This window comes from Mytilus trossulus, unplaced genomic scaffold, assembly GCF_036588685.1.
Source record: "Mytilus trossulus isolate FHL-02 unplaced genomic scaffold, PNRI_Mtr1.1.1.hap1 h1tg000085l___fragment_1__unscaffolded, whole genome shotgun sequence".
Taxonomy (NCBI): Eukaryota; Metazoa; Mollusca; class Bivalvia; order Mytilida; family Mytilidae; genus Mytilus; species Mytilus trossulus.
Window position 1 is genome coordinate 3712673 of NW_026963295.1, and position 25087 is coordinate 3737759.

At 34.4% G+C, this 25087-nt stretch overlaps 1 protein-coding gene across 1 annotated transcript in view; it reads left to right on the forward strand.

The window, feature by feature from the left end:
* Nucleotides 1–391: 391 nt before the first annotated feature.
* Nucleotides 392–25087, forward strand: part of LOC134699725 (metabotropic glycine receptor-like) — a 39103-nt gene continuing 14407 nt past the window's right edge. The window contains exons 1-4 of the mRNA XM_063561154.1: nucleotides 392–1820; nucleotides 15817–15925; nucleotides 20446–20784; nucleotides 21892–21960. Of these exons, the coding sequence (XP_063417224.1) occupies nucleotides 880–1820; nucleotides 15817–15925; nucleotides 20446–20784; nucleotides 21892–21960 (1458 nt within the window). The 5' untranslated portion in view covers nucleotides 392–879. The remainder of the gene's footprint in view (nucleotides 1821–15816; nucleotides 15926–20445; nucleotides 20785–21891; nucleotides 21961–25087) is intronic.

Below are 25087 nucleotides of genomic sequence, written 5' to 3' on the forward strand. Positions count from 1 at the left end.
CTGTACAGAAGCGTTATTGGTTTTTAATCAGCTGATTATTATGAATTTAGTCATTCGTTTATTTCATATTTTTTATAGGTGATAAAAGAAAAGAATCAATAAGATTTTCCCAATAAATTCATATCAAGATAAATTACGGTTAAAAAAGATTTACATTTCGTTGGATTTTTTTTTATATATAAAAGTATTAAAGATTTCAAAAAAAATTGAATTAACAAATTCATCAGAAAAAAAACGTATTAAAAAAATAAAAATGATTTAATTCGACTAATAACTTAACAAATTTTCTCCAAATCTGTTTTCTTATAAATAAATTTGAATTCATCCGATATTTACATTCGCGTTTATCCTATTGTTATCAAGACGCTATTGAACACACAGCATTATTATAATTTATGAACTGCATACAGTTATTCTCATTTTCTAAGACCAAAATGAGCACGACTCGCTATGGCGGCTAAAATGGATCAATTCTAAGGTCAGTTTTCATTAATTTGACAAAACATTGGAAAAACATGGATCAGATAATAAAGTATTTTAATGAAAGGCATGAGAATTGTGTATTCATTATCTTTATCGACTGAGAAAATCAGTAATACTAGTGAATCTGATAGTTATGGCCGCCTTGCGCACTCGACACAGACGATCAAGAAGAAAATGTCAGTCGTTTTAATATACAGACGTTTGTGTTCGCCATCTTGGCTAAAGTATGATGATGATTATTTTCAATTCATTCGTATCTCAAGAATTAATGGAGTTAGTTAACATGGAATTAAGATATGAAAAATCAGGATTTTCTGTAGAAGTCTTTGATTTTTATCTCAGTCAATGGAGATTGCTACTAAATTGATTGGTTTGTGAATAGAAGGGCATAAGTGTATGAATGTCCGCGTAATATGTTTATTATTTAAACCGAATTCTCGGCATTTTAAAGAAGCCTATAAAATAAGCACACAATTTGTTTGTGTCAAAATGAATGTTTATTGTTTTTATCATGTGCTATATATTGGTGTTGCCGCCATGGAGTTAATATTATGCATTTTACCTCGAACTACGCATGGGAGCATGGAAATATCCCAGGCTTCTCAAATGAGATATTACAGCTTCCAGACTATAAAGGAGAGACTTAATTCCCCCTCAACACCTCGAGACCTCACGGACAAACACACACAAACGATCAAAGACATGGAACTAGAGTCGAAAAAGTCGTCAGTAGCACTAGAATTTATGGAAGAGTTAAAAGATAAAAGTGAACTTCGTAGACAACGCTGTGATATTTCGAAAACTGGAGTAACATTAAAGGATTTTAACCTCAGATTTTCCAAGTCGAATTTCCAATCAGTATTTGGGCCTTCAGCCAAGAAAGCCGTTTCAATTGCCAACACTTTAACAAGTTTATTTTTTAACCACAAAGATCTTGATATAAAACATTTAAACGCCACACAGATGCCAACTGTGTTTGCTTTGCTGAAATACAATGTCGAGAACGATTATTACATTGCTGCTGGGGGTATAGCATTTAACCATGGTTTCTTTCCTTATCTTGCCAAAGCATCCAACGGAAAAACACAAAATTTAACCGAAATAAAAACCAATTTTTCTGAATGGAATTTTTACTCTGTCCTTGAAAACCGGAACTATTCGATTCATTGGAGTTCTAATTTTCACAATTTACAAACCGGAAGTAATGTGACCCAATACCAAAGTGAAAGAAATGGCCATTGGACTGGACCCTACTTTGATTGCAGAAAGTTACAGCGTTGGGTGTTGACTTTTTCTATTCCTTTCTTCTATCTACGAAACAACAAACCAACCTTTAGGTAAGATAGCCATGGTGTTATATTTTTGCAACGTTTAAACAAGTGGGGGACCCATTTGAGAAAGGGGTCCATGAGTTGGAACCCCCTTTTTTGACAATCAAAGCATTTAAATGGGGAGATATGGTTGGATCCCCTTTTATACTTGGTTGGGACTCCCTTTTAAAGTTGCAAGACACACCCCTGTACCTGTTTAAAGGATCAATTTTAGGGGTAATGGGTATTTTGGAAAATAATTACATTCTGGCATATGGGTAGGGGTTAGATAAAAAATTAATTTCCTGGCCTGCAAACTATCTCCCTTTTAATCATAATGGTCATTTTAACATCTTTTTTGGAATGCACTTACAAATTGGTCTTTAAAATCACGAAACAAGTTTTGTATCATGTGCATAGAACTGACTTAAAATTCTTATATACAAGAATCAATGCTAAGTGTGTTACCTTTCCTTAGACTAAACAAACTTAACTTTGATACTCGTCTTGTAGAAGTCACCTACATCATTTCCTTTCCTGTACCATGAGTACCGTTTTGAGAGTCAAAAGTCTGAAACTCTGAACAACATATAATTTATTTAGCTTTAATTGCCTCTATTCGTCATGCTTTAGTCTCTGTAGTACAACTAGCATAGTACAATCTGATTAAAATTTTGCCTCTTTGAACTTAAAAGCAAACCGAAATCCTAGATCTTAGTTTTGAAATAGTTTGTATTACCAGTTTTTTAGCTGCCTTTTACCATGTTACAATATATTTACATGGCTGCTATTCGTGCTGTTGGTCATTTGTAGTAAGTATATCTACATTTTCATGTATAACTATATCAATTATGTTTCAGATCATAAACTGTATATGTTTGCATTCATGATATACCCTTTATTTATCGTTAAAAAACGAGGTGAAGAATCAAAGGCTTTAATATAGTCTCTTCTCTGACCCAAATTACCTAAATACATGACCATACATGTACCTTAAAGTTATTTTTTTCAGAGAAACGTGTCTGTGTGTAGAAAAAAAATTATAAGCACATTTCAATCGTAGCTCGATCCATCGTTGAAAATAGTTATACATTTTTTATATAAATAAGGCCGTTAGTTTCTCGTTTGAATTGTTTCACATTGTCTTATCGGGGCCTTTTATAGCTGACTATTCGGTATTGGCATTGTTGAACCAATGTTGAAGGCCGTCCGGTAATCTATAGTTGTTAATATAAAAAAGGGGGGGGGGGGCAATAGAACTTCTTTATTGCAAGTATATAGGATAACGAAAATGTTAAGAATACACGAAGCTCTTGTTGGCAAATGTTTTACCTATACATTTTTAATTGTTGTTAAAACCTTTCCCCAGCTGCCCACTGACGATATTCTGCCCCTTGCTACACATGTAAATATGACAAATGTGAAGGAGAGAGGTCACGAATATAACCGCTGCACAGTTTTGTAACCAAAATCAAATCTAATAACATTGACTTATCAAATGTCTGACCAACACAGATTCATATACTGTTTAAACATTCCACTAATGACTATTACCCCCCCCCCCCCCCTTTTTTTTTTGAGACACTAGCATGACTAGTGAAAATGGCACAATATCTAACATATCTAATGGTGTATTTGTATAAGATAGATCTAGCAATCAACTTGATCAACATGATCAAGCCTAAACAGATATTTTACGATACTGGTACAACTCTAACATGTCTAACGTACTAATATTGAAAAACCTGTTTGTTCTATTCTGTATTTTAAAAATATTTTTAATGTATGTTCATATGTATGTAACATATGTAATATTATTATTTAACCATAAAATTATACTAGTAAATCATAAATACTGCGGCTTGCTATCAGGTGAATTATACATTCAATTTTTCATGCAACATATTGAGAGATGTAGGATTATTTATAATATGTATTATGAATATTCTATTTTAACAAAATGCCTACAATGCAATTATTGACTTGATTCACATTTCATTGATGATGTCTTTTAATACGTATATATCTGGTTTGAAACGAGGGAATAAAGCATTGGCGGATCCAAGGGGGGGGGGGGTCCGGGGGTTGGAACCCCCCTCTGTTTTGACGATCAATGTATTTGAATGGGAGCATATAGTTGGAACCCCCCCCCTCCCCTTTACCCTGGCTTGGAACCACCCCCGTGTTTAAAATGGCTGGATCCGCTCCTATAAAGGATATGGCGTAGAGGATGCCCGTTCCCCATTTTTATCTAAATTGAAAAAAACAAACAGTTCAGGTTTCTCATGCACGATTTTAAAAACTCTTTAGCATTGCATTGTCCAAAATGGGTTTGTCTCGCTCCGCTCTTTATGATGTCAAGGTCGTTAAAAGCTTTTATTCCTTGTCTTTATGATTTCTTCATTGTCTGTTCATGCTGGACGGGTTCAATTGTGACGATGACTACAATAATTCTATTTTTTTCTATTTCATTATTAAAGTCAATTTTGAAAAAGACCAAACATGAACAACAAGCATGACAAGACCAACATGAAAATCGTGATTCTATCTTTCTATAGCATTTGTAGGACCATGCATCCTAATGTTCTAGGAATCATTGCGATGAACTTGATCGAACAGTGCACTCTTTTTTTCATTTTTTAGGTTGATTATATTAGGAATCAGTTAAGCATGACTGGAGCGGCCTCCTCTTGAGCATGTTGAGTAAGCAGTCAGTGCACCCCCCTATTTTAATGCAAAATTTGTGAATCCCAAAAGAGGGAAAGTGTATCAACCTCTCCCATAATGAGGCAAATCACGAACTCGTAAATGCAATCATTTTTCAGAATATAAATCAAAACACTACCAGAAATTGATTCTATGATTCTGCTTTGGTTACCAGTCACAGGATACCAGTTTTGATATTGATCCAAATATTGGACATGCACACAAGTCACATGATTTCTACTGTCTTGGAATCGAACTTGCATTTAAACACATTTTTACACTGCATAACAATATCATGAATATAAAATGGAATCAATACATACGTGAACATGGCGAATAATGTTTTAATGAAGTTTTTGTTATTATAGATTAAAAGATTGTTCTTTCTTCTAATCAAGGTCACTAAGGGGGAATCCGATCTAAAGATAGTGACTGAAGGTAACGGTAACAATGCAGACATTAATTCTAAGTGCTGCTTCACGAAGTTAAACTTCAGAAAACTATCACTTCAAAACAGATTACGATTACTACCCCAGTACTTGTAATTTTCCCTCAGATGATGGTTTTGATGAGGGGCATATTTCTTTATCTTTGAAATGACGCTTATTCTGAAAATTCTCATGAAAATAATTTGACTATTATTCATTCCGCAACTTTATAATTTATATTCAGTATTCGTTTTTTTCTGCAAATCGCTATATTTATAGAGTTGTCGTCGTGTAAAAAAAATCCACAGAGACAATGGTTCATTTGAAGTCGACCCTAAAAGTTTTGGACAGGGTCCTGGTAGGTGGATATACTAGGATCGAAGTTTCCTATTGAAGCTTTTGTCTTTTCGGATTAACACAGAATTTCCACTTGCAAACTAGCTCAGGGGCGTGTATAGCCATTTTTGAAAGGTGGTTCCTAACCAAGGTTACAAAAAGGGGGTGTTAAAATATTTTACCATTCAAATACATTGATCTTCCTAAAAAGGGGGTTTGGACACCCAGACCCCACCCCTGGATCCGCCAGTGCAGCTATACTTTGACCTTTGATGTCCTAAAAAATGTATCTTCTGGTAGGTTGCAACCATGTAACGACTGAACTACAAGTTATCCACTGTGAGGGTGCTTTTCTGGTCTTTCGTTGTTTCTCGTTGACAACCTATACATACATGACATATGTTAAGTTGATGAGGTATATGATCGCCAATGAAACACATATTTACCGAAGTTCAAACGAAATGGATGTCAGCAATTATTGGCAACCACACGACTTTCAACAGTTATAAAAAAAAATATCGTATAGTCGGATATAAAGAAAGAATATTTTGTCCATATGATGAGTTAAGCCTTTTTCAACTGATTTTTATAGTTCGTTCTTATGCTGTACTGTTATACCACTGTCCTAGGTTATAGATGGAGGTTTGCGAACGCAAACATGTTTAACCCCGCCACATTATGTAGTATGTGTCAATCCTAAGTCAGGAGCTTGTAATTCAGTGGTTGTCGTTTGTTTATGTGTTACATATTTGTTTTTCGTTAATTTAAAATAAATAAATAAGGCCGTTAGTTTTCTTGTTTAAATTGTTTTACATTGTCATGTCGGGGCCTTTTATAGCTGACTATGCGGTATAGGCTTTGCTCATTGTTGAAAGCAGTGCGTTGGCCTATAGTTGTTAATTTCTGTGTCATTTTGGTTTGGTCTCTTGTGGAGAGTTAGTTGTCTCATTGGCAATCATACCACTTCCTGTTTTTATAGGTATACATGGCCAGGTTGCTGTCTCCTTGACACGTTCCCCATTTCCATTCTCAATTTTATGGTATATTATAGTTATCTTCCGAATTGCCTGAACAAATCTTTTTTGACTTATATATTTCGTCTACATGTGCATGGTCTATTTTTACACAATCTAGATACTTTATGTTAACATCTGTTTTAAATTGATTAAAGAAGTAGGTAAATTCTCATGTTTATCGAATATGGGTTAATTGTGGTAAGATATGTAATTTTTGCCTTGTCTTTGCCAGTATTTGTTTGTTCTTTTTAAAAGTAATTCAATCTTTGAATTTTTAAAGGAAACGAAAATGGTCTTGTAATGGTAAATACTTACCCCCCCCCCCCCCCCCCCCCCCCCCCATTAAACACTACTGATTCAATGCCCAATATGAGCTTGTGTCATACTTGGCGTTTCGAATAAAATTGAGAATGGAAATGGGGAATGTGTCAAAGAGACAACAACCCGACCAAAATAAAAAAACACAACAGCAGAAGGTCACCAACAGGTCTTCAATGTAGCGAGAAATTCCCGCACCCGGAGGCGTCCTTCAGCTGGCCCCTAAACAAATATATACTAGTTCAGTGATAATGAACGCCATACTAATTTCCAAATTGTACACAAGAAACTAAAATTTAAATAATACAAGACTAACAAAGGCCAGAGGATCCTGACTTGGGACAGGCGCAAAAATGCGGCGGGGTTAAACATGTTTGTGAGATCTCAACCCTCCCCCTATACCTCTAACCAGTGTAGAAAAGTAAAAGCATAACAATACGCACATTAAAATTCAGTTCAAGAGAAGTCCGAGTCTGATGTCAGAAGATGTAACCAAAGAAAATAAACAAAATGACAATAATACATAAATAACAACAGACTACTAGCAGTTAACTGACATGCCAGCTCCAGACTTCAATTAAACTGACTGAAAGATTATGATTTCATCATATGAACATCAGGCACAATCCTTCCCGTTAGGGGTTTAGTATCATACCATCATAACATATATGAGAAGAACATAACCCGTGTCATGCCAACAACTGTTTTTAGAATAAATGTGTTTAGTTCCGACGCAAAGACCTTATCAGTGACTCAATATTAATGCCAAAATATGCAATCTTTAATGACTTGACAACAGTATCGTAATTATATCCCTTCTTAATAAGTCTATTCAAAGGTTTTGTAAGTTTATAAGGTGAATACTGACACCTTTGTGCTTTATAAAGAATATTTCCATAAAAAATTGGATGTGAAATACCTGAACGTATAAAAAGTCTGCATGTTGAGCTATATTTACGAATGATGTCTTTATACCGATGATAAAATTTAGTAAATGTTTTGACTAGTTTGTGATATCGAAAACCCTGGTGTAATAATTTTTCAGTAATACATAAATTTCTCTCGTTAAAATCTAAAACATTGTTACATACACGAGCGAATCGTACAAGTTGAGATATATAAACACCGTAAGATGGTGACAAGGGAACGTCACCATCTAAAAACGGATAATTAACGATAGGAAATGAAAAATCATCCCTTTTATCATAAATTTTAGTATTCAGCTTTCCGTTAGTGATATAGATATCAAGATCGAGGAAAGGGCAGTGGTCAAAGTACACTTTTTAAAATCTTTTGAAACCCTTGGACCATTTAATATCTTTAATGTGATGCCCTTAGAATTGGAACAGTATGGTGTTTCTATTGCAAAAAAAACAAAACAAACCCAAACTCAACAAATCAATTGAAAAATTATAAAAAATATTCAACATGAAAAATGGTCATACCAATAAAGTTTGAAGATATGATATTTCGAATTATGTGAAAAGTGCCAATAGTGCCTCCTTCGTGGATTCCGCCGATCAAAAACTTATATATTAGTAAACTGATACATTGGTGATTTTAGATATAAAAACAGTTGAGGACCATACCTGCGAAGGGCCAATGTCATGAATGTCAAGCATACTTCATTATTTATTTGGAATAAATGTAAATGGTTTTTTCCTCGAAGGTCTACAGGGGCGGATCCAGCCATTTAAAAAAAGGGGGGGGGGGCAACCCAGGACAAAGGTGGGGGGGGGGGGGGGGGGGGGGGGGTCCAACTATATGTCCCCATTCAAATGCATTGATCGGCCAAAAAATAGGTCGGGTTCCAACCGCCGGACACCCCCCTGGATCCGCCAATGGTCCAATAGATATAATTATGTTTAGCATCCATTAAGAATAAAGATTGATGACACCAAACGCCTTCAAATATGACCATTAATAAAATTGGAGCATTCAACAACAAAAATCTTTAAAAAAAATCGAAAAATCATCAGCTTCGAAACTAATGATCATGATGATTAAACCTTCCTTTTTAGAAGTATGCTTAAGGATCCAAATCACCTTCAAACCTGGTAACAGATGGTACTAAAAAATAAGCAAAATAGACATACAATTACACCATCTTTTTTAGCATCAAAATCACCCTGAAACCTAGTTACTACATGAGTGTACTAAATATGAAAAACAAAATGACATAAATTTGAAGGGCAACAGGTGTAATAAAATCTTTTACAGTTCTTATTGCTATCGAACTTTAGCTGTTTTTTTTCAGTTCATGAAATCAATACAGTCATACAACCACTAGAGGTCATTCTTAAACCTGGCTGGAGGTCATTCTTAATCTCGATCAATTTTGCATTGATAATATAAAGGAAAATTCTGGAAATCCTGGAATATATTTAAGTTGCGGATCTAGGGTCGTTTTGGGGTTGGACCCCTATTTTTTTACGATCAATGCTTTTGGATGAGGACATATTGTTTGACCCCCCTTATCCTTGGTTGAGAACTCCCCTTTTAAAAATGTCTGGATCCGCCCCTGGGTTTAATAGGGTAACACAATTGTGCTCTATGAATCAAGGATATATAACAATAGGTTAGTTAAAACGCTTTATAGGGAATGTTTCTATGTGCGCTTCTGTACAATGTAAATGGACAAAAATAAAGCTAAGCAACCAAATGTAGCCTCAACATAACAAAACAAGGAGATGAAGTGTGATTACCCAATGAGACAACTATATCCACTATAAACATCTTAAAAGGCCCCATCATGTATAAAAATATGTAAAACACCCTTCGTGGGACCCCAGTAAGGTTTCCATTTAATTTAATTGGCAGACTGTGAACATGCATTTTGGTTTATATAATTAAACATCTGTTTTATACATTCAATACATATAATTAAACTTCAGGGAAAACACATGTCGATGTATACCATATGAAAACTTACTATCCCTGTCTCAGATCCCTGTAGATACATGAGAATGGTAAACACTGTTAAATACAGACACGTGCAGCTTCTACCGAATGTACAATACAGAGACGTGCATGCAGCATCTACCTAATGTACAACACGAAGGCACGTGCAGCATCTACGCAATGTACAGATAGCAAGCACCAAGGATTTAGGGATATTGATCCCGGGCACTCCTTATCATGCTATATGCTACATATAGTTTAATGTATACGAATGCTTACAAGTCACACTCGTAACGTTTCTAAGTTGATCCACTCTTTTCACAACTCTAGATGATCATTTGCACTCCATATTCATGAATCAAGTTAGCTTTCCTGACTGAAAAGGTACCAATGCTTTATATAGTCACGCCAAACAATTTAGGTAATTTCAAATCCAAAATTTGGATTGGCATCACACATAGATATAACCTATGCATGCAGTTCTCAACGTACATTTCAACATTATACGAAGGTCTGGTTATAATAGGTGACATAAGAAGCTCAACGCTCAACTTTTCTTAATTTTATATGCGATTTCGACACTTCCTTAGGCAGCAACCATTTGATTTTCTGGGGGGCTATGGGTTGTTTTGAAAAAAAAAGTTTGTTTCCAGTTTGTGGAGAAAAAAATTAATTTGTTTGTGACCCTGAGAAAAAAATGTGTTTGTTTCACCCCAGTAGCCACTATATGTAACGCTAAAATTGAAAGAAAAAGATTGTTTTCGACTTGTCGCGAAAAAAATAGATTGTTTTTCACCAAAGGCGAACAGTTTGTCCGAAAAAATCCCATACCCCCTCTCAGAAAATCAATTGGTTGCTGCTTTACATTGGTTCGGTGTAAGTACACCACTAACCGTTGTCTATATAGCGTTATTTCCTTAAAGGTGACTATTGTTGTCGTGTTAAAGTTGTAATGTATATATATTAGGTTTTTCTATAAACAAATAATGATAATAATCATGATAATGAATAACACAAAATAAACTTTCTTTGATATTTTGGTTATTGTTTTTTTTCTCCATCGGTTTATTGTTTCACTCCCTCCATGATTGATTGATTGATTGATGTGTTTACGTCCAGTGACAAATATTTCATGCATATCATCCACAGACTTGTCATTTTTTCAAATATCATTTTAAGACTATTAATGGCTGGAGACCAGAAGAACCAGAATTATGCTATCATAGTGTCAGACGTATGTCTGTTTCGTATCATCGGGGACGCGAAATACTGTAAACCAACTTATTTTCGCGACTTTCGCGAGTAGAAAAATAACGCGAATTTAAATCATCGCGAATATGTAAAACTTGGGCTTTCCTTATTTAAGTACCTCAAGTAAAATTAAAAATTCGCGAAAATTAAATCGCCGCGAAGTGGACAAGAAAGTTATAAACGCGAAATAAAGTATTCGTGAAGATAAGTTGGTTTACAGTAGCTAGAAATTTATAAAAAACAAAAACGTTACCCAAAACAACGACCGAAACTGCTGAGAAAGGCGTTAACTACTCAGCGTTTTATTCATTTAGTATTCTATACAAAGCGACTACGCTAGATTTACAACCAGCGTCCTGTACCAGATATAACGTTAGGAAGTATTAATTCCATAAAGTCTTTGATAAACTTTTGTTTACACTTCCAATTTTTGCTTAACTGCAAGCATTCGTAGAATAAAATTCTTTCTTGTGTTACCTTCTGCTAGTCGATAAACGTACATATAAAAAAGAAGATGTGGTATGATTGCCAATGAGACACCTATCCACAAGAGACCAAAATGACACAAACATTAACAACTATAGGTCACCGGACGGCCTTCAACAATGATCAAAGCCCATACCGCATAGTCAGCTATAAAGGCCCCGATAAGACAATGTAAAACTATTCAAACGAGAAAACTAATGGCCTTATTTATGTAAAAAAATGAACAAAAAACAAATATGTAACACATAAACAAACGACAACCACTGAATTACAGGCTCCTGATAGTACGAACCACCAGTTCAGATAATATTTGACTTTGTGTATTTTTAACGAACTTCAGAATTGAGGTATACATTTAGACCGTTGGGCATACGTTAATGAGACAAAAATTAATCAACGATGATAACCAGCGACATTTAGAGGGACACCAAACAAGAAGTACATTGTTTTCCTAAATGAGCGAATTAAGAGCTCACTACCCCCTTTTCAAATTTAGAAAAAAATATTTGAGCCGAAGAACGAAAACTATTTAGCACAATGAAATGAGTTTGAAAAAACCCACCCAACTATTTATAAGAAGCAACACAAATACAGAAAGATGGACTAAATATTAGATAGCATGTATCAAAAAACGATTGAAGTTACCCAAAAAAATATGCTAAAGTTCTGATTTTCTTATAGTTAAATGTTTGATTAGTGATTAAATCCGAGGTCAAGAACAATAACAGATTTTTTTTATCCAAATCAAAAGTATTGAATTTCTCCTGTCTTCCTCATTGACCTTGTGAAATATTTTAAGAGCGTTGCTGTTTATGGAGTCGTCACGGGCAGAAAATAGTTATCTGTCTCATGCATGAATTCGTTGTTTATTGGTGGAAACCGTGTGATTCGGCGGTCTTTGCTATATAAATGAGGCCCCTCATGGGGGTCCTAGTAATCACATAATCACCATTTTTTTGCCAATATAATCACATAATCATTAAATATTTGCTTATCTTTAGTAATCAAATAATCATAAACTAAAAATACAGTCCTAGGTAATCAAATAATCATGAAATATTTGGCTTAATAATCAAATAATCATTAAAAAAACGGCCAAGTAATCACATAATCAAAAACCCCATGAGGGCCCTCATAAATGTCATATTGGCCATCATATATTACTTCCTTATTTCAATCTTTTAAATGCTTGTCCTATGTATTCTGACATTTCAAATCTGGCAGAAATAATGAAGGCTAAGTTAAAAATAAAAAGGTTCTGGAAATATAAGGCTAAATTAATCTGTTGAGGCTCATGGGTGGTAACTGGGAAACAAACCCCTTATAGCAGTTGAAAGCAGTATTCCAATCTTAGGGAGCTACCATTTGATTTTTATGGGGGCTAGGATGAAATTTGAAAAAAATAGGCAGGACAGGAGTTTTGAGTAAAAAAAAAAAAAGCAGGATGAGACACTTGCAAAAAAAAAGAAGGTCAGGACGACACAATTTAGGTTGAAAAAAGTCAGGATAAACTTTTAAAAAAAATGCAGGACCGAACAGAGTGAAAAATAAAAATGCAGGACAGAGATTACAGCTAAAAAAAAATGCAGGACAAAATTTTTCATCCTAGCCCCCCCCCAGCCCCCCCCCCCCCCCCCCCGTAAAAATCAAATGGTAGCTCCCTTAAAGGTCATACGTTTATATGATTGCGCATGCAAAAATGTTCAACACAATCTTTGGTCTAATTTTGACCATCGTTGGCAAACACTTTGTCATCTCTATATTGTCAGTCTATTACTAAATGAAAAGAAACCAAAATAATGTACACCCTCGTCTGAAAGTTTTAAAAATCTAAACCTTTGACTTTGCTCATTTTTGAAGGCCGTACGGTGACCTACTGTTGTTAATATTTGTGTCATTTTGGTCTCTTGTGGACAGTTGTCTCATTTGGCAATCATACCACATCTTCCTTTTTAGACTTTCAATGTTAAAGGCAAGACGATTGATGTAGGAGACAAAGCTTGAGTTTTTATTGGTTCATAATCATTAAGGCATATGTATGTTAGTGAGGATGTCGCATACTAACACATTCAGACATCACCAAATATTTCAGATACTTGGTTTGGCAAGAAATATGTTCAGAATATATGGTTCAAATGTCCCTCTTGTCATTCCTGTGACATTGCTATGCACTAGTGTTTTGTGGGCAGTTTTTTTTTTAATCGTTTTGTTTGCCTTGACGTTTTGTTTCTTTTTAAAATATCCCTGGTACCTATCGTTAGCCTGCCTTATAAAAGTATAACACTGAAATTTTTTGAGCGATTAGTTATTACTATTGCTTTTTAATAGGTAACTGCGATTAAATGACGGTACAATGTGTGTTTTTGTTTTCATTTCTCATTTTCTAATGAACTTAAACATAATAGTTTTTGAGAACATATTCCTGTAATTAACTAGTTGTTTTTCTTTATCTGTTGGGTATATTTATATAATGCAACATAATTTCAAAGAGGCAAGAAAAAACCTTGACCTTTTAAATAAATCAGAAACTGAGAATAGGTTACCTCTTGAACTGAGAGTCTTGTTCAAATTTAATGGCGTGATTCGGATTTCCGCCCACTATATTTGAGATCCTTTAAATCTGCTGTAACTACAAATAGTCATTTTGTTAATAAGTAGACGAAACAATTACTTTGACAATAGCTTATCCCCTCCTACACATTCTACGATACTATTTTTATGAATGAAATAACTTATTGATCTGTTGTCATATAGGTATACGGTTACTATGGGAACTGTTACGTCACGCAAGTTCACATAGACGCATCATTGTAGCTTTCACCTGTGATGCAGACACAAACATTACAATCAATATTATACAATATATTTATTTTGATTGATTATCATGAATATGTGGTTTGAAAAGATTTTGATGTAAAAAAAAAAAAAAAGAAGTGAATGCAGAACTTGATATCGATTGGTCGATATTTTTTTTGTCGATACTACTGCTTTTGCTCATTTATATCGTTTCGGTTGCTTTGTACAATTTGAATGTTAACAACTTCAACTTGTGTAGGTGTCATGCAAAAGAATAATTCATGAAAAAGCGCCACTTTATATATGTAACGTGACACTAGTGCTGCTGTATCATTAAAAATGTTAACTTCATGAGCGGAGGCAGGGTTCTAGGAAAAATGAGGTATACGTGGAACTAATTGCTAAAATATCACTGAGTGTAGCTATTAAATTTTATTTACACTGAGGTTTGTCCTCTTTGCCAATGAATTAGAATTCAGTTTATTAGCACTTTTGTAAACCTTTCATAATATAATGTAAAGCAAGTTATCTGTCCGGTTTGAAAGTCTTTAAAACTTTTTTCGATACTACGTCAGTGTCCTAAGAGAAAGAGTAACATAACAGTTGATGTGCCTCTGGTAGTATTAATGTTTGTTTATAATGGGATTATCTGATTATCTGATTATCTGATAAATTATGACAGTATGTACATCTTCGCTTTTTGGCCTGTTAATAATCATGTGGATTTCCCTTAAATCAATTATCGCATTAACGGTTCCAATTTGGCAAATTTATAACATCAGATGAGCATTTCGACAAGTGTTATCGCTGGCATCAGTGATGTTCAAGACCAAAATGATTTCACAATCAAATTATTAAATTAAATACAATTGTTGAAGCCTTGACAGAACATTTTGTGTCCATCTGCTCTCCATTTGAAAGTAATAACACACTCTGAGATGAACAATACCAATGTAAGTAAGGCGCAGAAAGGTTTCAACTTTTGCTCTGTCTTGAAGGTATCGGTAAACATTGAGTTGAAAAACAACAATAGTACATGTAGTAGGGCATCATGAAGTTGCAGCGGGTTATTAACTTTGATTCTTCTTGAAGGTATTGGTGTGTTGGTATATGAGAGCCTCCTTTGATAATATTTCCAAGTGCTAGTAATCAGTGCGATTTTGAAAATCAACAACAGCAATGTTAGCGTTGTTCCTTTACTTTTAGTTGTGTCAGTTGTGTCAGTTGTGTCAGTTGTGTCAGTTGTGTCGGTTGTGTCAGTTGTGTCAGTTGTGTCAGTTACTTATGTATACACATAGGTATTTCATGTCATGAATGGAAATCTGTACACGACTTTTTTGCGAACAATCTGAATTTGTATATCTGCTCATCACTTTTAATACATTGAAGGTGATTTCGCAAATCTGTACGCAACTATTATACGAATAATCTGAATTTCTATATCTGTTCATCACCTTTTATACGAAGAAGGTGGATTACGCAAATTTTTCTATGAATAACCTGAATTTGTATATATTTTCATTGCTTTATATACGAACAAGGTGGATTCGTAAATCTGTACGCAACTTTTTATACGAACAATCTGCATTTCTATATCTGCTCATCACTTTTTTGTACGACAGAGTTGAATTCGTTTACCTCTTCATGACAAACAGGTTAAACATATACCCCTTTGCACAACTTATTTTGCGAACAATGACAATTCGTATACCTGCGCATACATTTTATACGAAAACAGCATACAAAAATTACCTGTACTGTAATATGTCATCTTTTTATTTTCAGAGGTGTCGTGATGATAGAGATCGATCTAAACAAGACAGATATAAACCAGTGTGCTCAAGATGACTCCTTGTTCTCCAAGTCCCATAAATGTTATACAGAAACCACGCAGGTAAAAGCTTTTTTTAACAAACACTACATGGATAAAAAGTACAAAGAAAAGAGAAAAAAAACAGGCAGTCAAAATTTTTAGAATGGAGAATATTGAGCAAAATAAATAAGCATGGTTTAAAAAAATTAAGAATAAAAATCATGAAGGATCCCCTGTCCAGAGCCTCAAATGTTTACCCCCCCCCCCCCCCCCCCTCGAAAATTGACATTTCTTCGCTAGATTGTATTGAAGCTCTGGATTTATTCTTTCTTTATGAATCACCAAACTCCGGCGTATTACAAGATGAGCATGTACACAATTACTTGCATACATTATAGCTATTCATAAGTATACCATTCTCATAAATTAGATATGAAATATCCAAAGGCATCATTTTTCTTGTCGAACGTTTAATTTTTGAATACTACAGTTTCGACAAAACAAGTTTACGGACCTAGCATAGTTCTATCTAATCTTATGTTTTGAACAAGAAGTCTAATAGATATAGGAAGATGTGGTGTGAGTGCCAATGCATTGTTGAGAGTATGCAGGGGTTTATAGTCATGATAGTGGTCTAGAGAAAAATCAGCACGAACAAAGGTTATATAGAATAATGGGGTGCTCAAACAAAGGTTATATAGAATAATGGGGTGCTCAAACAGAGGTTATAAAGAATAATGGGGTGCCCAAACAGAGGTTATAAAGAATAATGGGGTGCTCAAACAGAGGTTATAAAGAATAACGGACCAAACTATAAAGAAAAGAATAAACTAGACCAAATGATAAAAGAATGCAGAAATGAAGAACCTCCATCCAGATGGATTTGTGTTGTACAAAATGCAGTTGGATGTATTGTGCGTTTTGGACTTTTGTTCGTCTAAAGTGTTTTTAAGGATGTACTTACATGACTTAGGTGAGGTAAGGTAAAATTAAGAAATTAAGAAATTAAAATTGATACTATAAGCAGCTGGTAGAGCATCAATTAAGGATAACGATAGGCTTAAAATATTGATAGGTCATGGACCTCCTTTTTATAGATATTTGAGATTTAAAATATGGCGGGAAAAGGCTGACTCGGACTTTTCCCTTATATTTGCATTGATACTATTTGGGTCTCCAAAAAAAGGAAAGAAAATCAAGAATCTTTTAAAATTTTGGTAAATGACCTTTCATGAGCTATTAAGTCTTATATGATAAAATAAATGGGTGGTATGGGGCAAAATATTTTACAGTGTATTGTATGGAAAAACACCAAGAAGTCCGAACATTTGACACAAATTCCCAAACCTCACCTATGTACATCCTTTAAGACAAACCAGGGCGTTTAGTTTTCGTTGAAGTTTGATAGCAAAGATGAATGAAAGGAGATGAATATGACAATGAAACAACAACCCAACGAAAATTAAAACCATACACAGTCATCTAGAGAAGAACATGTAAAGTCTTCACAAAGATCAGTAGTATTTACAATATTTCAAGCTCTAAATTGGACCGTGCAGTTTCTATCAGGAATTGTCCCGACTAGGTTCTGTTATAGAGGCGGATCCAGCCATTTTAAAAAAGAGGGGGTACCCAACCCAGGACAAAAAAGTGGGGTTTGTTCCAAGTATATGTCCAAATTCAAATGCATTGTTCGTAAAAAAAGGGGGTTCCAATCCCCATAGGTCCGCCACTGTGTTACAATTCAGGCTGGGTTTTGCACAATTTTGGCATGTGTTATAGAGGTTCAAGCAACCATTGTCGCATCATATTAATTATAAAATTTTGTAGTTTTTCTTTTTGTGTGTTTTTCTTGTGGTTTTTTTTTTTTTATAAAAGTGTTGTAACTCTAAATTTCTGAAGCAAATACACTTTAACAGTATATTATACCGCAGTCTATTCATGAACATTAAGTGACATTTCAGTTCAGCAGAAAATAACTGTTTATCTTGACACCTATTTAAATGTCTATTTGCGTTAATATTCAACAAAGAGGTAAGATGGATATTTATGAGGAATTACATTTCTATTGTTAATGTTTGGCCTTATTTGAGCAAATTCTAAACCCAACAGGATCGTAGAATCAAGTTTTCACAGTTTATTGAAAGTGAGAATTACATCTTTGTTTAATTAAAAAAAACTATGGCATCGTGTAGCGAAAAGTCTATTTATCTTAATTTCAAGAAAAATATAGAAAAAAGACTGCAACAAAGCAGGCGCGGATCTAGCCATTTAAAAAAAGGTGTGTGTGTGTCCCAACCCAGGACAAAAAAAGGGGGAGGGGGCTCCAACTATGTGTCCCAATTCAAATGCGTTGACCGGCCAAAAAAAGGGGGGGTTCCAACCTCCGGACCCCCCCCCCCCCCCCCTTTTTCCCCCTGGATCCGCCTATGCAAAGTTTGTGGAAGCTATGAACATCAGGAGATAACCAATATTTATATACACATGCACATATAAAGTAAGGAATTTGGAAGTTTAGAGGAAGATTTATTTGCTCTCTGGTAGGTCGATTGAAAAAATATGAACCTTGTCACAACATTGAATACAGTAATAAAATGACGTCGATATATAGTTATAAATATTGTAAATGTGTAAATTCCAAAAAATAAAACTTAAAAAAAAGATGTGATATGATTGCCAATGAGACAACTCTCCACAAGAGACCAAAATAACACAACAATTAACAAACCATATGCCACCTTACGGCCTTCAACAATGAGCAAAGCCCATACCGTATAGTCAGCTATAAAAGGTCCCGAAATGACAATGTAAAACAATTCAAACGAGAAAACTAACGGCCTAACTTATGAACTTGGTTTTTAAGCGATGGCTGCCATGTTATCAATAATTTTTTCATTCATCTTGTTTTACTCTTTTATTAACTTGAAATGCCTTTTGTTTAGTGATTTAGGGGGGGGGGGGGGGTGGTTGGAGCTACATTATCGGAACACAGATGAATTATCACGTTGTGATTAGTTAAACGCCGTCACATGGTGACCCCCTATGAGACCGTATGGGGTTAGTAAGTTTCATATGGGGTTCATGACGCGTTAATGGCGACGTCATCTATTAATGTTGTTGTGTTTCATTGTTTATTTTTTCAACAAAACGCCGCAGAAAAAGTCCAGGGTCCGATAAATTCGTTATACGGTTAACTACTGACCCCCTACGGGTCCATAGAGGGTGAATACAATTCATAGGGGATTCGGCCTCCGGCCTCACCTCCTATGGATTTTACTAACCCTCTATGGATCCGTAGGGGGTCAGTAGCAAACCATATAACTTATATTGATATATATGGATAATGCATATACTTTATACCTGTCCCACTCCAAATTTAACCTTGGTGTTCCATCCATTTTTAAAAATTCTGGATCTACAAATGTAAAACAATTCTAACAAGAAAACTCGGCCTAATTTGTGTACAAAAAATACACGGAAAAAAAAAAAAGAATGCACTACAACAACAAATGAAAACCACTGAATTACAGGCTCCAGAATTGGGACAGTCACATGCATACAAAATGTGGCGCAGTTAAGCATATTAGCGGGACCCAACCATCCCCGGGTACAGTGGTGTAACAGTACAACCTAAGAGCGAATATTGAAATCTGTTGTAAAAACATCAGTTGCATACAAATAGAAATACATCTTACAAGACTACAGACTGGACGTGGCTGGGTATTTGTACATCCTTACGACAAAAATACAATAAAAACAGGTCTGAGAGTACTCGGAGTTACTGACAGCTAGTTCAAAGCCAATGAAAACTAATAAAAAAGATCATACATCAAAGAAAAAAACTAGAAGTATGCATTGACCGATCCTCGTGAATGCTTTCCTTACCCGGTATCGGTGCGTTTTAAGATTGTGCTTTGGACTTCGCACTTGTTTTGTACTTTTGTTTAAAGAAACTCACTTTGAAACTCTAAGTGTTAACGTGTTACGAGTCTTAGATTTCAGTCTGGTCAAAATGGAATTGCATCAATATTATCCAGTGAAGTTTCAACCCACATATTCATGTATTCTTTGTCATTTTATATTAGGTAATATTTTCATGTTGTTTATTATCTATACAATCAACAATAAATAGGAGAATAAATCAGAAATAATGAAATAAGTATTATCATCATTTGATATATTAGGCACCGAGTTTGTAGATTCTTATCATATGATTTACTATTTAGAAGATTCCGCAGAGAATTATTTTCAGAACAAATTGGAAGCAATGTAAAATCTTAAATGTTTAGGACAGAATCAGAAAATCTTGCGACAGTATCAATTGGGCTACACTAGGGTAACACCCTTAGGTCACAAGGTCACGTTTCGAATTTGCTCAAGTTCACAATGATACTTTTTGAAAAGATACGTCAAGTCGCCAGGTCGTCTTCTCAACATCTAAAGGTGGCAGGTCGTATGTCATGTTGGACCTGCTCAATGTCGACTATGCTTCTCCGATTTCGACTTATGAATGTATGAGTTTGAATGTCCTTTTACTATCTTTCTCGTGTCCTTTGTATAACTGTGCACGCATCTATGTTAATGTTGGTATTTTTTTTCAGTGCGAACACATACCTGGAGGAGGATTGCGTGCCGGAAGTTACAAATGCGTCTGTAGACCTGGTTACTACTTTCCCCTTCAGAACGCTACAACTAAATATTTCTCTGGAATTACAATGGAAAATTCGTTTCTAGATGACTATTACAACAAATCATCAATGAACAGCAGTGACTTTCAATGTCTTCCATGCTTGCCCGGATGTGAACTGTGTGATGACAAAACGCCATGTATGGCGGAATATAATATATTACTCCGCGGTATTCCTCTTGGTATACAGAGTTTCTGTATTACTGTTTCACTTGTGATTGGCGTGGCTGTTTTAAGACTACGCAAGACAAAAGTAAGTAAACATGTTGCACTTCTTATTTGTCTTCTATTTTTCATATCATAATTCGCAGGAGTGCAGTTTGTTCAAACAAACCTCTGTGCTTGCATTATCGAAACAAAAGCAGAGTTTTATTTTGTTTGAAAAATTTCTTCTGTATGGTCAACAATACAAACTAGGGCCTCCCTGCTTCGGCCTCTTAACTTGTAAATGATATTAGAACCCAACCAGTTTAAGTAAGATATGGAGGAAATTAGGTTTGACTCAACAGGAGTACAACTAATATTTGTTATTCAATAGATATTTCAATCTTAGTAAACACATTTCTTTATCTGAGAATTCAATGGTTCTTTTTGTAATTTTATTTGGGTTTTAAGCGATGACCGAAGCACATTTTGTTGGTATCGCGGAAGACCGTACTGAAAATGTGCGCACGTTCAATATTATTACAACGAAATTATATTACAAGAATCATCTTTTCTGAATAGTTATTACAGTTTAATGCTTCTACCATGAAATTACAAAATAAATCAAAACGTTCATTTGTTTGAACGTTGTCATGGCAAACACTTGCATTCATAGATGTTTTGTTTGATCACATGTTGATATGGAAATATAATAAAACTTTTGTAGTGCATTGGCCGATCAAAGTTACGTAAAAGTATTCCGGACTCATTAAATGTAACTATTATTGCCTTGTTTGGCACCACATTGTCGAAGGAACCCTACTGAACTCTTCTGTAAGAAGGTGTCTCGCTGCATGTGCTTTTAGGAAGAGGGGGAATTTTTCAACGAATTCGATAGATAAAGAAATAGCACGGTTGCAAGCAGATTTATCAGTGTATTGATTTTAAAGCATATGTCCTTTTGGACCATTTAAATGAAGAAAAATACTAATAAAATTGCTAAGCAAAGAGAGTCACTTTTTTCAATTAAATGAAAGAAAAATCTTGAACTTACTTTAACTTTGTAGGTAAATGCATTCCGTTTAAAACGCATGTAACTAACTCGTAATCTGATTAAATTTTGCTTGCTAGCATTTATTCGAGCAATGGTCATTCGATGGTGTCAAGTATACTATTTATTTCCTTCATTTAATGTTTTGTTCTTTATTTATAACAGGTGATGGTTAGTGGTATGTGGGTTTTACTCGAGATTATCCTTATTGGTGCAGTCTTTCTTTATGCCACAGTAAGTACACTGTGAAGTGACATCAAAGTAAATAATGATGATCATCTTCGTCAAAATTTTGTTATTTATGCCAAGGCTATCCGTGACTGTTTATTCGTAAACTGTTGAAAAAGATTGATATATGTGTCACCTGTGTTTTTTTTTTGTTTTTTTTTTTTTATAGATAACGCAAACTTTTATCATTTAACATGTCAACTATGCATTTAATGTCGACGAAAATGAGACTTGAAAATGGCACAACTGCATTATGTAAAATGGAAATACAACTACACTATGCAAAATGGCAATACAACTACACTATGCAAAATGGCAATACCACTACACTATGCAAAATGGCAATACAACTACACTATGCAAAATAGCAATACAAATACACTATGCATAACATTCAATTGGCTTTTAGTGAAGGGACGTAAAATGTATACAAATAATATGTTAAGCTAGCTATAAAACAAGGTTTAATCCATTATCTACATTCGAAAATCTCTGTACTAAGTAAAACATATGACTTTTGTTATTCATTGGTTTGGTGTGTTTCAGCTTTATATTTTGCGATTTGATAAAGAAATTCCCGTTTTAAAATTTCCTTAGACAGAGTTTGGTATTTTGTTATTTTAATTTTTTCCTGGAATTATGATATATATGCCAATGCTAATACATCTGCATTCAAAGTATCAATCCTCATGACACTGTTGGTTCCTTAAACTAACACAATCACAAATCAATGCATGTACACTAAGCAATTTTCTCAGGTTTTTTTTTCTTAATTAGTATATTAGTTTACTACTGCTGCGTCTTGTTTCGCCATCTGTTTTCTACATTATTATATTAATTTCCTGTAAATTAATTAATCCAGGCATTTGAGTTTGTTGGCTTTTTTGGGGTGTTCATTATCATTTTTGGAGCATTCATATTCTACATATTCCTAATTAGTCATATATCAGTACTTTCCAATATTGTTTCTTGATATTAACCCTCAATCATTACCGTACTGAACAAAGAAATAACACGATGGGTGCCGTATCAGGTGCAGGAAATGCTTACCCTCCCGGAGAACCTGATTTCACTCCCAGTTTTTAGTGGAGTTCGTGTTGTTTCTTAATTATTATTTATCAACTGTTGATGTAAATGTCCTTTGGTTTTGTGAGTCTTTGTTTACTTCTTGGTTTTGATTGTTATTGTCTTTAATAGTTATTGTATGACTTCTCTATTTCTTTTGTTCTGTGTAAACACTCCACCGTTTCTGTATTTTACCAAGGATGCAACCTCATTTATTTTACCATGTGTCGTCCAACTAATTCACATCAGAAACTGTCTTACAGAACACATTTTGTTTGGATGTAATATTTCGCCTCTCTTGCAATGACGAATGATACATCATATGTTTGTAGAAACTACTGTAATTGATTGAATTACAAAATTATAATTATTATAACTCCATCGTGAATATATCTAGAAATATATATTTGTGAATACTTGCTTACACTCTGTTAACATATGTTTAAATATGTATCACCCTTATATCTTTTGTCATACATTTCCATAGATTCAATGGAAATTGAAGTTTTAAAAAAAAATGCTTGCTAATAATTTTTTTCTTGCTGATCATATTTAGTATTTTCTTCTGTATAATATGTTCAATTTCCCAGCAGCGCCCCATTGGTATTGATAAGAAACCAACAAGTCTCGAATCAATATCAACTATTATTCCTCTAGATGGATTTTCTACTCCATCGACTTCCGAATGCAGATAGATAACTCGAGTTCCCCGGCATATTACGTTTATGCTAATTGCACTTCTTTCGATATGATGACAATCTGTTGAATTTCCAATACGAATTGTATTGGTCACATGTTACAAGGGTCAAGAGGTAGATTAATTGCCTTTTTTTTGGTTCCTTTTATGAATGTTTGCTTTTACTGTTATAAATTAACTTTTAGATGGTGAAACATAAATCTTGTTCATTGTATAAGATTGAGAAAGGGGAGGGGAGGTTTTAAAGAAGTTTTATGTCCAGTAAAAAAGATTCCTAATTAAACTGTGAAAGATATAGTGGATATCAAGTCTTAAACAAAATTTCAATTCGCCTTTTCAGAATCTAATGCATTCTGGGTAATATTTTCAAAAGTGTACACCAAAACGTCGTGATTGGTTAAAAACGTCATAAGCAATAGAAATTCCACAAATGACATAATAACGTTATTTTCATTTTGGGGTACTAACAATGAAATTACCCACAGTCCTTTAGATTCTGAAACGGCCAATAATTGCTTGACCCAATTAAAAAAAAATGTCTGAAAGTGGTGAGGAATATATGGGTTGATGAACGAATACAGTTTTGCATACGTTTGTTCTTGTTACGAAGTCTGTTGAAAATGTTAACATGTATAGTACAACGGGTTTAGATAATTCCACTCAGAGAATCACTCAGAAACCTAGAAACAATTTCATAAAATGATTGAACCGTTCAATTTTCTTCAATGTCAAATTATTCAAATTAGTTGATTATGAAAGTTGTACTTAAACATTCATTTCAATACAGTCAATACGTATCGTAATGCTATTATGGTATAGAAAAAACTATGTTCATAAAAATAGATTAAAATCTTATTATAACTCAAAAAAATATGTAACCATGTAAAATTCCTTAAGCGCCTGAAGCAATGTAGGACCCTGTTATTTAAATGGTTGACATTGGTTTCTAGCTACAATTTATGTTATTCCTTTATTGTTGTCTACACAGGAACGGATCTAGTCATTTGAAAAAGGGGGGTTCCCAACCCAGGACAAAAAAAAACTATATGTCCCCATTCAAATGCATTGATCGTCAAAATAAGGGGGTTCAAACCCCTGGAACCCTCCCCCTGGATCCGCCAATGATACACCAGGCAGTTGCTGTTACAGTTTTAATTATCTAGCAGTTTGACACACGGTATCCTTCTTTGCTAACTTTTGTAAGCTCAACGTTGATTTTTAATTGCTCTTATCTTTGTCCTGTGGTCTTATGGCTAGCATACCACATCCCTCTCATTTGGTCTTTTCACTTGTCATTTGATGCCAGTCATAACAAGCATGTTCAAATTCCAATTCTTTTTCAACGGCAATGTATAGCGTCTGAATAATTTT